This window comes from Podospora pseudopauciseta (genome assembly GCF_035222475.1).
Source record: "Podospora pseudopauciseta strain CBS 411.78 chromosome 5 map unlocalized CBS411.78m_5.2, whole genome shotgun sequence".
Classification (NCBI taxonomy): domain Eukaryota; kingdom Fungi; phylum Ascomycota; class Sordariomycetes; order Sordariales; family Podosporaceae; genus Podospora; species Podospora pseudopauciseta.
The window spans coordinates 1,209,762-1,222,916 of record NW_026946666.1 but is presented as its reverse complement, the minus strand read 5'-3'; the positions used below and the strand labels follow the sequence as shown (position 1 = coordinate 1,222,916).

At 39.6% G+C, this 13,155-nt stretch overlaps 1 protein-coding gene across 1 annotated transcript; it reads left to right on the top strand.

The window, feature by feature from the left end:
* Nucleotides 1–8,772: 8,772 nt before the first annotated feature.
* On the top strand, nucleotides 8,773–10,423 carry HET-Va (Lysine or histidine methyltransferase; the record flags this gene model as incomplete). The annotated part of the gene is made up of 3 exons (XM_062913829.1): nucleotides 8,773–9,374; nucleotides 9,441–9,635; nucleotides 9,730–10,423. Exons 2-3 carry the CDS (start codon nucleotides 9,568–9,570, stop codon nucleotides 10,421–10,423), a joined length of 762 nt encoding a protein of 253 aa, XP_062764117.1. The 5' UTR covers nucleotides 8,773–9,374; nucleotides 9,441–9,567.
* Nucleotides 10,424–13,155: the final 2,732 nt, after the last annotated feature.

Here is a 13,155-nt window from a genome sequence, read left to right as displayed (position 1 = left end):
TATTAGGTATAGCTTACCGTCGTCGTTTTACTGCCTTAGTTATCTACCGATCGTATAGTTTAATATATTTATCTCGACTTTAAATAGTTAATTAAAGTTTAATAATTTAAGTACCGGGTCCTTTAAAATAACTTTTTTTAGCTCCTAAAAGGCCTACTCCTTTTCCTACCCCTACTAGAACTTTACGTTCTTTTTAATTAAGTAATTAAGTAACCTCGCGATATTTATATAATTTTAAATAAATATTTAATAGAAATTTATAAACTTTAAAAATTCTTTAATATATATTTATAATTATAATGTAAGTTAATCTTTAATTACTGTGATTTTCCTAAGCTCTATACGAACCTTACTTAGTAATATTAAATATCTTAAATATACTATTTTCTATATATAAAACTCGCTTTTCTTTCTATTAATTAAAAGTCCGGCTCCGTATAGCGTATCGAATATCTCTTATATATACCGCTTATACTTTTCTAAAGTACGTAAGTAGATAAAAACGTTATCGAAATAATATATTATTATTTTATCGAGGTACTTCCGTATCGTATAGTTAACGAGAGATTAAAACGTCGCAGGCGTATTAATTAACCTAAATAGTATTACGAAATACTTAAAATAATTATAAAGTATATAAAACGCTATTTTCTATTCGTTTCCTTTTTTAATTTATATATAAGTATACTTAATAGGTATATTTAAACGTATAAAGTATTACGCTTTTATTAGTTAACTCCGTAATCTAAATATTAACGGTAGCAAGTAATTATTTTTTACCGTTTTATTATTTAATTAGCGGTAATCTATATATAATCGTAAGCTACTATCCTTTTTCGGTATAAAGAATATAGAATATTTTATTAATAATATAGATTCCCTAATATATTTTTTTTTTAAATTCTCGTTTAAATACTTCCGTAATTCTTTATTTTACTTATTATTAATATAATAGACTTTAAATAGCTATAACTTAGCTCTTTTTTTTAATTTAATTTCGTAATCTTACGGTCCTTACTCTAGAAGCTCCTTTAAGTACTTAACCGTAAAAACTAAATATCTTTAATATTCTACCGGTATTACTTTTTTCTTACCTTTCTTTACGTTATTATAATAAACGTATTTATTAACCTCCGATATTTCCATTAACGTCGTTAACCTTACTTTTTCGATTTTACCGCCTATATCGATAGAATATACTATTACTTCCTATACTCCTTACGGTAGTGCCGTAAAGGGTATTTATCTTATACTTTACTCCGTACGTATTTCTAATCTTTTATCGTTAGTTAAATACTTTTAAAGCTTTTTTAGTCGTAAATAGCTACTATCTTTCTAATCGATATTTAAATTATAGTCTTTATACTATAGTTACTTTAGGATTATATCCTTCGAGGGTCCTATATTTATAATATCGAATATAATTAATATTATTTTTTTTTAACTATAATATTTAGGGGTAGTATTTCCTTATAGACCTTTTACGTAGGAAATAGTCCTTATATAACGATTTATTCCTTTTTTTTTTTTTATAATATATAAGTCTAATATACGAATTATAACGAAATTAAATTTATTTTTATATTACTATTTACTAATATTATTACTTAAAGATCCTTTTATTATATAATAACCTAAAGGCGTTTATTTTTCTTACTTTTCTCTATATAGTAACGACTTTACTAACGAGCATTAAATCGTTATTTTATACTTTTACTTTACGCCGATACTTTCGAAAATACCGTTTATAATTTATTAAAAATTAATAGTTTTTACGAAGGGCCGTAAATCGTTTTTTAAACGGTTATATCGTTTAAAAATATCTTTTTATTCCGGATTAACTAATAATATAAAATCTTTTAACTATATCCGCCTAGTTTTCTTCTATATTCCGTCTTTAATATTTTTTTATATTTATACTCGATAGTAGTTCTTTTACTTAATTTTAAACGTTTTAATTTAATAATATCGTTTAACTTTCTTTTATAAATATATAGCGTAATTTAGGCTTTAGTATTATTTTAATATTATTTTTTTTTATAAATATATATTATTATTTATATTTTAATTATTTATATATTTAATATAATACCTTATATACCTTAATACAATCTATATTACTTAAAGGCTATCCTTTAATTTAATTAGGTCCTAAACCTTTTATAAAACGTAATTATTTAGGTCCTTTTATTAAGCTTTTTCCTACCGGACTATAGTCCTTTTAACTAACTATAGCTTATTTTCCTTACTTACTTTACGTACCGGCTAATAGCTATATAGCGATTTACTTTAATAATACTTTATATATCTATATATAATATATTAAAACTAAAGTACTTTCCGATATTCCGGATATTTAAAATAAAGCTATACTGTATTTCCTTTATAAGGTATATATTATATAAATATTAATATATTTTTTAATAATTTCGCGATTCCGATATTAGCAACCTTCTTACCTTTTTAATACTTTTTCTAGCTCTTATATAAAAGCTTTATAGGCTATAATATATTTTATAAAATAGTAATTCCGTACTTACTATATTATTTTTTTAATATTATTTATTTAATAAATCTTTACGTAAGACCTTTATTTTTAGCGACCTTCGTAATAATTTCCGTAATAATTTATACTATTTAATTCCGTAAGGCTTATATTTAAAAATTTCTTTCCTCGTATTTCGCCTTTAGCCTTTCTAATATTTCTTTTACTTCCTAAAACTCTATATTTTCCTATCCGGCATACTAATTAAAGTTTTTTTCGGAGCTTACCGCTCTACCTTATTAATATCCGATAGTTATTACCTTTATAACTTTTAGTCCCTTCGATATAATAATAAATATAATCTTTTTTTTTATTTAAGCCGTTTAAGTACCTTATAGTTCTTCTTAAAGTATCCTACTTTATTATAATTAAAATATTTAAAATTATTTTTATCTTAGCTTCGGCTTTATAGCTTTTATTACTATATAGTATCGACGTTTATCGGTCCCGAATATATAGTGCCGGAGTAATTAATATTAAAGTATTTCCGTTTACGCTTATCGTTAAAGCGGTTATTATTAAAGTATCCTTTATAGCTATTACCGTAACTACCTTTACCGTTACCTCCTTTCTTCTCTATATAATATTCGAGCTATTAATCGTCGATCCGTATAATTATAGCGATATACTTATCGATAGTATCGGGCCTTATCTCTTTATATAATTTATTCTTTACTTTATCCTTAAAGCTATAATAGAAAAACTATATTAATCCTTTATCGTTAATAACGCTATATAGATTATCGATTTTAAATTAAGCTGCGTAGTCGGTTACCGAATATATTTAGCGTAAACTTAAAAGTCTACTCTACGCGCGCCTTACTTTATTATACTTCTTAAATACCTCTTTAAGCTTAACTTTAAAGGTATAATAATTCTCGAAGTATTTTATAATAATTTTCTTTTAATCTTCCGGCTTTTACTTATAATAGTCGTCGAGGATAGGCTCGAACTATATAAAAGCCCTATCCTTAAACCTAATAACCGTAAAAATTACTTTCGATTCTTTATTAATAAACTAATTTAAGTATTAACGAAAATAGGTTTTAAACTAAATTAAAAACCTTTTAAGCTTTACCTTTTCTCCTTTATAACGCTCCGGTACTAGAAACTTAATAATCGATTTAAATATAATCGAGATAGCGAAAATCTATTTCCGGATTTATTAAGCTTTATCCTCGAGCTCTTTAAGACGCTTAATAACCTACTTTACGGTAGAGAGTATAGGTCTAGCGGAAGGTCCCTCGGCGCCTAGGTTAGGCGGGACGCCTCCTATTTAAATATTCTTAAGTCCGGCTATAATAGTAAAAAAACGCTTTTAACTTATCCGTAATAGAATTAAAATAAATATATAACATATAATAAACCTCTATTTAGAACCTTTAAAAAGGATATCGGTTAAAAGTACTTTTAAATAATTTTAGTTCGGTGCAGTTAAATAGTATATAATAAAATGTCTCGATGTAAATACTAAATGCCGTAAATATAATTTAAATTATATACTACGGAACTATTTATTTACGCTAGCTAATTCCTCCGTATATATAGACCTATAGACCGTAGACCGTCGTCTTGTATACGGTCCTCGGTCCGCTCTATATTAGCCGATACTAAACCGTGGACCGTAAGCCCCGCCGCGGTCTCCGGTCCCTATCTTATTAGTCCGTCTAATTTCCTGGACCGTAAGCCCCGCCCGATAGCGCGGTCTAGTCTTAATTGGTCCTCGTGGCCCTACTATCTTCTAGAACCGTGATAGTAAACGGTTAATCTTTTAATCTAAAGTAACGCGCTAGGATTTAGCCTATACTATCTCCGTCTCTATCTAATTATATTAAGTAATAACCTTACGGAGCTATTAAACGGATAATCTATAAGCGTTATAAAGGGACTAATTATATTATATATAGGTAGCGTAACGCTCGGAAACGGAAGGAAAAATCTTATAAAAAAAACTACGTTTCTCGTAAAAAAAATAGGTACGCTTTATAATAATAGTAAATCGTAGTATTAAAGTAAATAGCTCGTCGCGATCTGCTATTCTCGAATGCAGAGGTCTAATACCGGATCGCGCTTTATTTATACGGTTAAATATTATAGAGTGTAAGGAAATAAAGGAAAAAGGAAAGAACTTATAAGTGTTAGTAGATATAAGAAAGTAGGCTAGGCCGACGGGACTTCGGCCTAAAAGGGGGAGCGTCGTGTTACGGCTTAATACCTAGTGGGGCGTAGGGCGTACCACGAACTAATCGTTAGTATATAAATAAAGACTAATTAGGACAGGATTAATAAGATCGAGGATCGATTTAGAAGAGCCAACTCTAGAGGTAATAGTATCGATAGGATCGAAGGTCGAGTTAATCGATCTAAAACGGTGCTAAGCTTAGCGCGAAGACTATATATACGGAGGAACTAACTGGCGTAAATAAACAGTTCTGCAGTATATAATTTAAGTTATATTTACGGCATCTAATATTTACATCGAGATATCTTATTATGTACTATTTAGTTGCACCGAACTAGGATTATTTAGAAGTGCCTTTAACCGATATCCCTTTCAGAGGTTCTGGATAGAGGTTCGTTATATATATTTTATACTACCCTCTATCGTTAACGCATTAGTAAGCCTACACGACGCGATATTTTAATTAACTTACGTACTTTAACGGATCTAGAGGAGTAAATAATAGTTTAATATATTTTTAAGCTATCTACATATATATTTCCACCTAAATTAAACAGTATAGAAAATATAATTAATTAATTATTATATATATGCGACGCGCCTTTTATTAATAAACGCTAAGCCTATAGTTTCGTTAAACGCTAACTATAGTTCGGTACGCGTTTTATATATAAAAACAACTATTAAAAGGCTAAGTGTAAGGATTTAAAAGTTGCTACTAAATAGTTTATATTTATACGGAATAATAAAGTTAAGTATAATATTATAAATAATAATATTTATAATTTCGACGAAACTAAGTATATAATAAATATTATTTTTACAGATATAATAATTATAACTTCGGAAAGCTTTAATAAAACGAAATTAATTTAATTTAATAACTGTAAATAAATATCCGTAATTTAAAGAATTAATATTTTCAGTTAAACTATTCCTTCCTTTATTATTTTAATTATATAATATTACTTTACTAATTAATATACTAAATATCACTTCCTAGTCAATTAGCATATTATAATTATTAATAATAATTAAATTAATAATATAATAAACTTAAATTAAATTAAATATTGTAATTATTATATAGTATTTTATATAAAGGATAAATACCGGCTATTAATCTTCAATAACTACACGGTATAATATAAAAAAATACCTTTTAAACTAAATATAAAGCTTTGTACGTTAATACCTCCAGTTTTATAGGCTGGTACTTTATAATCTTAAGTATTTCAAATACTATATAACCCTCGAAAAATTAATTTATAGTGAATATTTATTAAAACTTGTATTATTAATTATTAAAATAACTCTCCCACTTTGATATTAATTATAATAAACTAGTTTATTAAAAATATAACGGCTATAATATATTAAGTAGCTCTCCTTCATATAAAGAACGCTTTACTTCGTAAGGCTAACGAGGCTTTAATGTCACGGCTTGACACCTGGTGGGGCGCGGGGCGCACCACGGACCAATCGTTAGTACATAAGCAAGGACCAATCAGAACAGGATCATTGGGATCGAGGATCGATCCAGAAGAGTCAATCCCAGAGGGGACAGTATCGATAGGATCGAGGGTCGAGTCAATCGATACAGAATAGTGCCAGGCTTGGCACGAGGACTATATATACGGAGGAACTGGCTGGCGTAGATAGACAGTTCCGCAGTATGCAATTCAAGTTGTATTCACGGCATCTAGTGTTTACATTGAGACATCTTGTTGTGCACTGTTTAGCTGCACCGAACCAGGATTATTCAGAAGTGCCTTCAACCGATATCCCTTTCAGAGGTTCTGGATAGGGGTTCGTCATACTTAAGCAAACGCCGGAGAGCAAAAAAAATACGTATATAGCTTAGAAGATCACTTACTATGCAAGATACATAGGATCTACTGAACCAGAAGGCCGTGGGTAGGGAGGCAGTAGAAGAAACGTAGCCGGATAGTAGTAGTGTAGGGGGTACTCGTATAAAAGTTTATTGCTGTAGCGTATACGGCAAGCCTGGCCATAATACACGTACTTGCCAGGAAGTTGCAGAAGAGTCTGATTCAGCTGTTTCTAATATAATTATAGTAGGTTAATAGTGTTATTGTTTTGCAATTAAGGATGGTTGTAACAGGGTAGTAGAAATCGATCCACTCGCTTGTCCGATCCGCTCGCTTATCAAATACGTTACCTAGACCTTTTCGCCAACTTTCGGTGGGTGGGTGAATGCTTTCGACGGCCCCAAGAGTGTACACTCAAATTCCGGTACGGTAGAACCTGAGGGGTTGTCGTCGCCGCGTAGCATCTTGTCGAAGGAATTCTTGAGTGGCCTCGTGAAAAACACAATAGCAGTCGAACCCACACCCGGCCGTGATAATGTACCACCCCCCGTAATATGCCTTGAACTCGGTGATGTGAAAGTCACCGCTCCAGGCATGATCACCTGTTTCCAGCTCATGCCGGATGGACAACGCAGCGCCGAGAGAGATGCCCGCGATCGGACAGACTCGCTTCGAGAGACTTTTACGCTCGATTTGTCCGGTTTGAAGGTAGCGTACGTAAACGTGAACGTCTTGGGCAGTATCGTTGAAGTAAGCGAAGAGGGCGTCGCTGCTTGATTTCACGATCTCTCGTTCGGTAACGATTCCAAGTTCATCAGGTGTTGGAACGGCCACGATTTGAGCAGAGATCCAGCCGACGTGATCAGAAGAGGACTCAATTGCCGCCGGCAAGGGAAGATCCCCGGATTCCCTTTCACATTCGACAAGTGTACCGTAGCCTGCGTTTTCGAAGGCCAGCCTTCTCAGGGAGTCAGACAAAGAGGAGTCGCGAAGAAGATTGAAATAGTCGTGAGGCTTGACGTAACCCTTGTGTAGCGGATCGAGAGCAGACCGAAGAGCAGGGAGCCAGAGAGGCCGGATTGAGGAAAGACGACGCGTGCCGCTTCGGTCGATGCCAGAACGAGATCCTTGCTGGTGAACGAGGTCGATATTTCCGGTTTCAAAAATCCCAGTCGGTATCTTTTTGAGCACAAAAGACGCTTTTATCTCATGCACGAAGCCTGCCCAAGAAACGCAGAGCATCTGTCAAGAGACGGTATGTCGGTATGATGCGGTAATATTGACAAGTATAAAAAAGAAGAGGGGAGAAGGGGGAGAGGTAGGGGAGAGCAAATTTAAGCGCCCTTACCTCATAGCGAAGAGTCAAGGCGTTGAGTTTGTCTTTTTGGAATCGATCCTTCCAAAATGATGCTGCTTCTGGGTTCTGCGCTTGATACTCTTGAACAACCGAAGTGTCCGGAAACAGAGTAGCCGAAGGTATTCAAATTCCTTCACGAGGCTTCCCACCATCCGGTCCATGTTAGCAAAATCCGTCGAGCAGGTGTTCATGGATAGTTGGTGTTTGTACGACGGCAAAATCAACAGTTTTCTTCTCACTCGTCCGTCCCTGTCGCACCCTGATGTCCTGGAGAATTACAGCAAACACTACGCTGTATATCTGTTGAAGTTGTTCGGCCTTGCGTTGAATTTCCGCGAGAAGGTCAGAAATCTTACTAAAATCCCACACCCGCTTGACAAATATTCTGCCGCGCGACTCTGTCTTAGTCGCAATTGTCGCTCAGCAAGGTCGATGTCCAAGGCCTTTGCACATTCTCTGCACGAATGCGCGATGCTTTCCAGAACATCCAGGATAGGCACGAACTGTGATGCATTGGTCTTGAAGATGTCCTCATTCAAGGGGCTCTCAAACACCTTCAACAAAAGAGCAAGGTTGGTGGTCAGCAGTTGAAGCTCTTCGGCAGCTTGGTTGAGCGAGTCCAATCGGTTCTTGATTTCCAATCCCAAATTAATGAGGATGGCCACCGTGGAAACGATATCCATGGCCGACAAGGTGAGACTTGCTTGCCGAAGGCGGTTATTTTTGCAGCCAGTGGAGTGGGTTGGTTCTGCGCGGGGCGGGGTTAACTGATTGACTCATGAAGTATCAAACGAACGATTCTGACCCACCCCTTTTCTTTCGGGCCGACTAATTATTCCGGTCGCAAGCGGGGGCAACGCATATCTGCTCATTCTCGAGCGAAATATATGGCTCAGCTGGGAGTGGCTACGAATTGATAGTTCTCTCCCTCAATGCTTCTTTACGCCCACTCTCTCTAGACCGAACTCCATGGAAAGCTGGCTGAAACTATCTGGAGCGGTAGGCTTAGACGACCTAGAGCTTGCCGATTTCCCGGTCACTGGGCGCGGTGTCAGAGCACTGCGGCGTTTCAAGAAAGGAGAGAGAATTCTCACCATTCCACGTGGCGTTCTCTGGACGGTCGAGCATGCATTCGCTGATCCCCTTCTTGGGCCAGCTCTACGCTCCGCGCGGCCGCCCTTGTCTGTCGAAGACACTTTAGCTACCTACATTCTCTTTATCAGATCTCGCGAGTCGGGATACGATGGCCTGCGAAGTCATGTGGCGGCGTTACCTACGAGCTATTCGTCAAGCATCTTCTTTTCGAAGGACGAGTTGGAAGTTTGCGCTGGAACTTCACTATACACCATCACGAAGCAGCTGGATCGATCGATCGATGACGATTACAGTGCATTAGTCATGCGAGTGCTTGCAAAGCATCGAGATCTTTTTCCACTCGACAAATTCACCATAGAAGATGTAGGTGTTATACACGTGTGATAGATTTTGCAGCTCAACCGCCCAACACTTCTTCGCTTCGTTTAGTACAAGTGGGCTCTCTGCACCGTGTGGAGTCGTGCGATGGATTTTGCACTGCCCGACGGAAATTCGATCCGACTTTTGGCACCCTTCGCAGATATGTTGAACCATTCGTCCGAGGTTAAGCCGTGTCATGTCTACGATGTCTCGTCTGGAAATCTCTCTGTCCTTGCAGGGAAAGATTACGAAGCCGGGGATCAGGTATGTTCGTCTTGTTCTCTGATGGTGGTTACCAATTTATTTACGTCGGGACGATTTTCCAGGCTTTTATCTCTTACGGACCCATTCCGAATAGTCGCCTTTTACGTCTCTATGGCTTTGTCGTGCCCGGTAATCCTGACGACAGCTATGATCTCGTTCTTGCAACGCACCCTAATGCGCCATTTTTCGAGCAAAAGCATAAGCTCTGGGTATCGGCTGGACTCGATTCAACCTGTACCATTCCCCTCACTCTCCCCGATCCGCTACCGAAAAATGTCCTTCGATACCTCCGTATTCAGCGATCGGACGAATCGGATCTCGCTGCCATAGCGTTTCGGCAAATCAATGCTACAGATGGGAAAATCAGCGATTCGAACGAGGTGGAAGTCCTGCGGTTTTTGATAGAATCGTTCTCTCATCTTCTAGACAGTTTCGGAACGCAGCTGGAAAAGCTAGAAGAACAACTCGTAGAGGGTGTCTATTCTCCGGGAGGGAACGCATGGGCTGCGGCGCACGTTAGCTTGGGCGAACAGAGGGTGTTAAAATTGGCGAGAAAGAGAGCGGAGGATTTGCTATCGGCGGTGGAGAGCGGAAGTGGCAATGTGAGGGGCTCGCTGTCGGCACTGGCGCGCTGTGCGAATTGCGGAAAGGTTCCTGCGCAGTACATGTTGTGCGGGAGGTGCAAAGCCGTTGCGTATTGCGGGCGTACGTGCCAGGTCGCTCATTACAAAGAGCACAAGGCAATATGTCGAGCTACCGCTTCTAAGAGTGGTTCTGGGATGAAGTGAATGTATTGGTAGGGGCGAGGAAGAGGGACCAGCTTGTCCAAATCTGGAAAGGGGTCTTTGTTAGCGTCCAAGACTGGCGACAATTTGAAGTCAAGTGGTAATTTGGCACAGCCAGTTTGTGAACCAGTCGTTTGGCAGTGGGTGTTGGTGTCATTGAGGCTTGTTAAGGACTTTTAAACTCATCACCGATTAATGTCAAGAGGCTCGAGGGGCCACCCCACGCCTACCCTGAGGCACCTCATTCGCCACGCCTGCTCGGCTGCCTCTCTCGAGATGGTCAGCCACACGCCTGCGCCATCATGAACCCCTCCCACTTTGGCTCCAAGCTGTCAAGTCTGAGTTCTCACGAGTGGGGGAACGTGTGCATTTTGTGCGTTCAAGGCCGCGCTGGGCTTGATGTTTTCTGATCGAGTGGAGCGACCAGCCAAAGAGCAACCATGCCTTTTTCACCCCACTCTTTACTCTGGAGAGCAAGGATGCACCAAGCCAGCGCGACCTTGCTTCTCCAGGCAATCCTTTGCCGACTAGTGGATCGAGGCCCCCTTTGCAGTACCGGTTGCGGCGTCAACGAGATCGCCATCGCCCACTCAAAATGGAATGGAGAGCAACCTTGCCTGTTTGGGCAGCGGTGTCTTTGCTGCATATCCAACCCCTGGGCACGTCTCCTGCGCATGAAGATGCTCATACTCGTCAAGCGCCTGCGTCTCTTCCATGTTCTCGTAGGGCTCCCATGTCTCCTCTCCACCCGTCCATCTTACCAGCAGTTCCAGGTCGCCGTCATCCCGCATTCTATGCCGGCAAATCGCCTCGACCTACCACTCCTCCTCCCTTTTTAGCTTAGTATAATATCACAACCGGATAACCCCGGCACTGTGCCCTGGGAACTGCTCGCCGATCTCGATCCAAGAAAGTCCCTGCCCCTTTAGCCGAAGGATCGTTGCTCGCCATGGCGTACAAGGTGAATGAGGAGGCGGTTGAGATCTTCATGGGCGCCTTTTACCACGCGCAACCCGGATAGCCCGCCGTGAGCTACTTCGCGACCGCTCCAGGAGGGCCTAGTATATGCAGCGAGTCCAGCTTGCTGACTACGTTGTTCCGGTGCTCTACGTCTCACAACTCGGCCGCGAGGCGCCCGGGGTGGGGAGCAACAACACGACGGCCATCGCCGACAGAGTCCTTGGGCCACTGAGACAGGCGACTTCTGCCACAGGCTGCGATGCCGACCATTCGTCCCTTCCGAGCCGAAGAGAAATTCCCGAGTCATACAAACGACAGCACCTAAAATCGACCCCAACACGGACTCCCAGTTCCAGAGTACATTGCGGAGAAAAGCCATAGCGATAGCAAAGAACTTACCACAAGTGTCCAGGCCATCACCACCTAGGAAAACTACACTCGTGACAGAAAATGGGCTATCTTGACGACTATCCCAGATGTCACTGTTGAACCCATTCTTTCACCTGGACAAGCGACCGACAGCGACTACATCTTTCTACCTGCGGCACCTTTCACACCTACTATACCCACGCTTCGTCACGGCCCTATACGCCTGAACAGAGCCGATCTGCTAGCCGGTAAATCTACTGCCGCTTTCGACAACACGCTGGACCAGACTGCTTTCCAGATGGCCATTATCTGCGGCGTTGGCGACTTCTTTGGCGAGTCTACCGACTACTCAAAACCATCCAACGCTGAATTCAACGACCAGGATCATATTGTGGACTGGTTTGCGGAGTTTGGCTTCGACGGGCCAGGAGCGTTAATCTCGGCCGCCGCACAGAAGCCAGAGATTCTACTAGCAAATCCCGAAGACCCCGAAAGCAAGCCCTCGAGAGCCGCTGTTCCGAAGCCGACGGCAGAGTGCGAGACGAGACCAACACCTAGCCCCAGTTTAATAAGATTCGGCGCTCTACCTAGCATTCCGGACAGCATCAGCGCTGGGCAAGAGAGTATCAAGTGTTTCCAGCACTCTATATAGCAGCATAGTGAATATAAGTTGACGAGCAATACAACGAACTTAGCGACGGGCAGATGCCAGAGGGTTTGATGCCTCACATAAACGTGCCAGTATGAGCAGTATCCAAGCGCCTGCCACGAAGTCCGATACTTGATTTAGTAGTAACTTATGATGTTGACCGAAATGAGTATGTCGTATCGATGGGTTTTAATCTAGGGCATAACCTGGGGGATTTTCTGAAATGGGAAGCGGAACATATCTTTGGAGGATATCACGATCCGGACTAGATACTGTAAGGTCTTAGAAAATGCTGAGGCATTGGGCATAGATCTTGGCAGTTATAGAATTGGTATGCATAGTGAACTACTATAGATGTACAATAATATAACGGTCTGAACAGGGGAACTGGATACCTGGATATTTATTTCACTACTCCTTTTTCTTTTGCAGGGCATCATGTGTTTCCTCTACAAGCGTGGAGGCTGGAGAGTTAAGTGTTATATCCTCCCACTGATCTTTCCCCTTATCCATCCTAGGACGTGGTGAGCTGCCGCGCTTACCTGTTCGTTTTTCCAACACGTGGGCTACATCAGCGACCCTAACTACTGGCCTACTTGGTCTGTATTGCACCTCGGTGAAATCAACTGGTCGAGTCGCACTTAAGCGGGCAATCGTAGCTCTACAAAAGCTAAGAGAGAAGTTGGATCACCACACACTATTATCCTTGTTAGCTAAATTTGCTGGAGGGGAATGATTACTTGCCCTACAACTATAC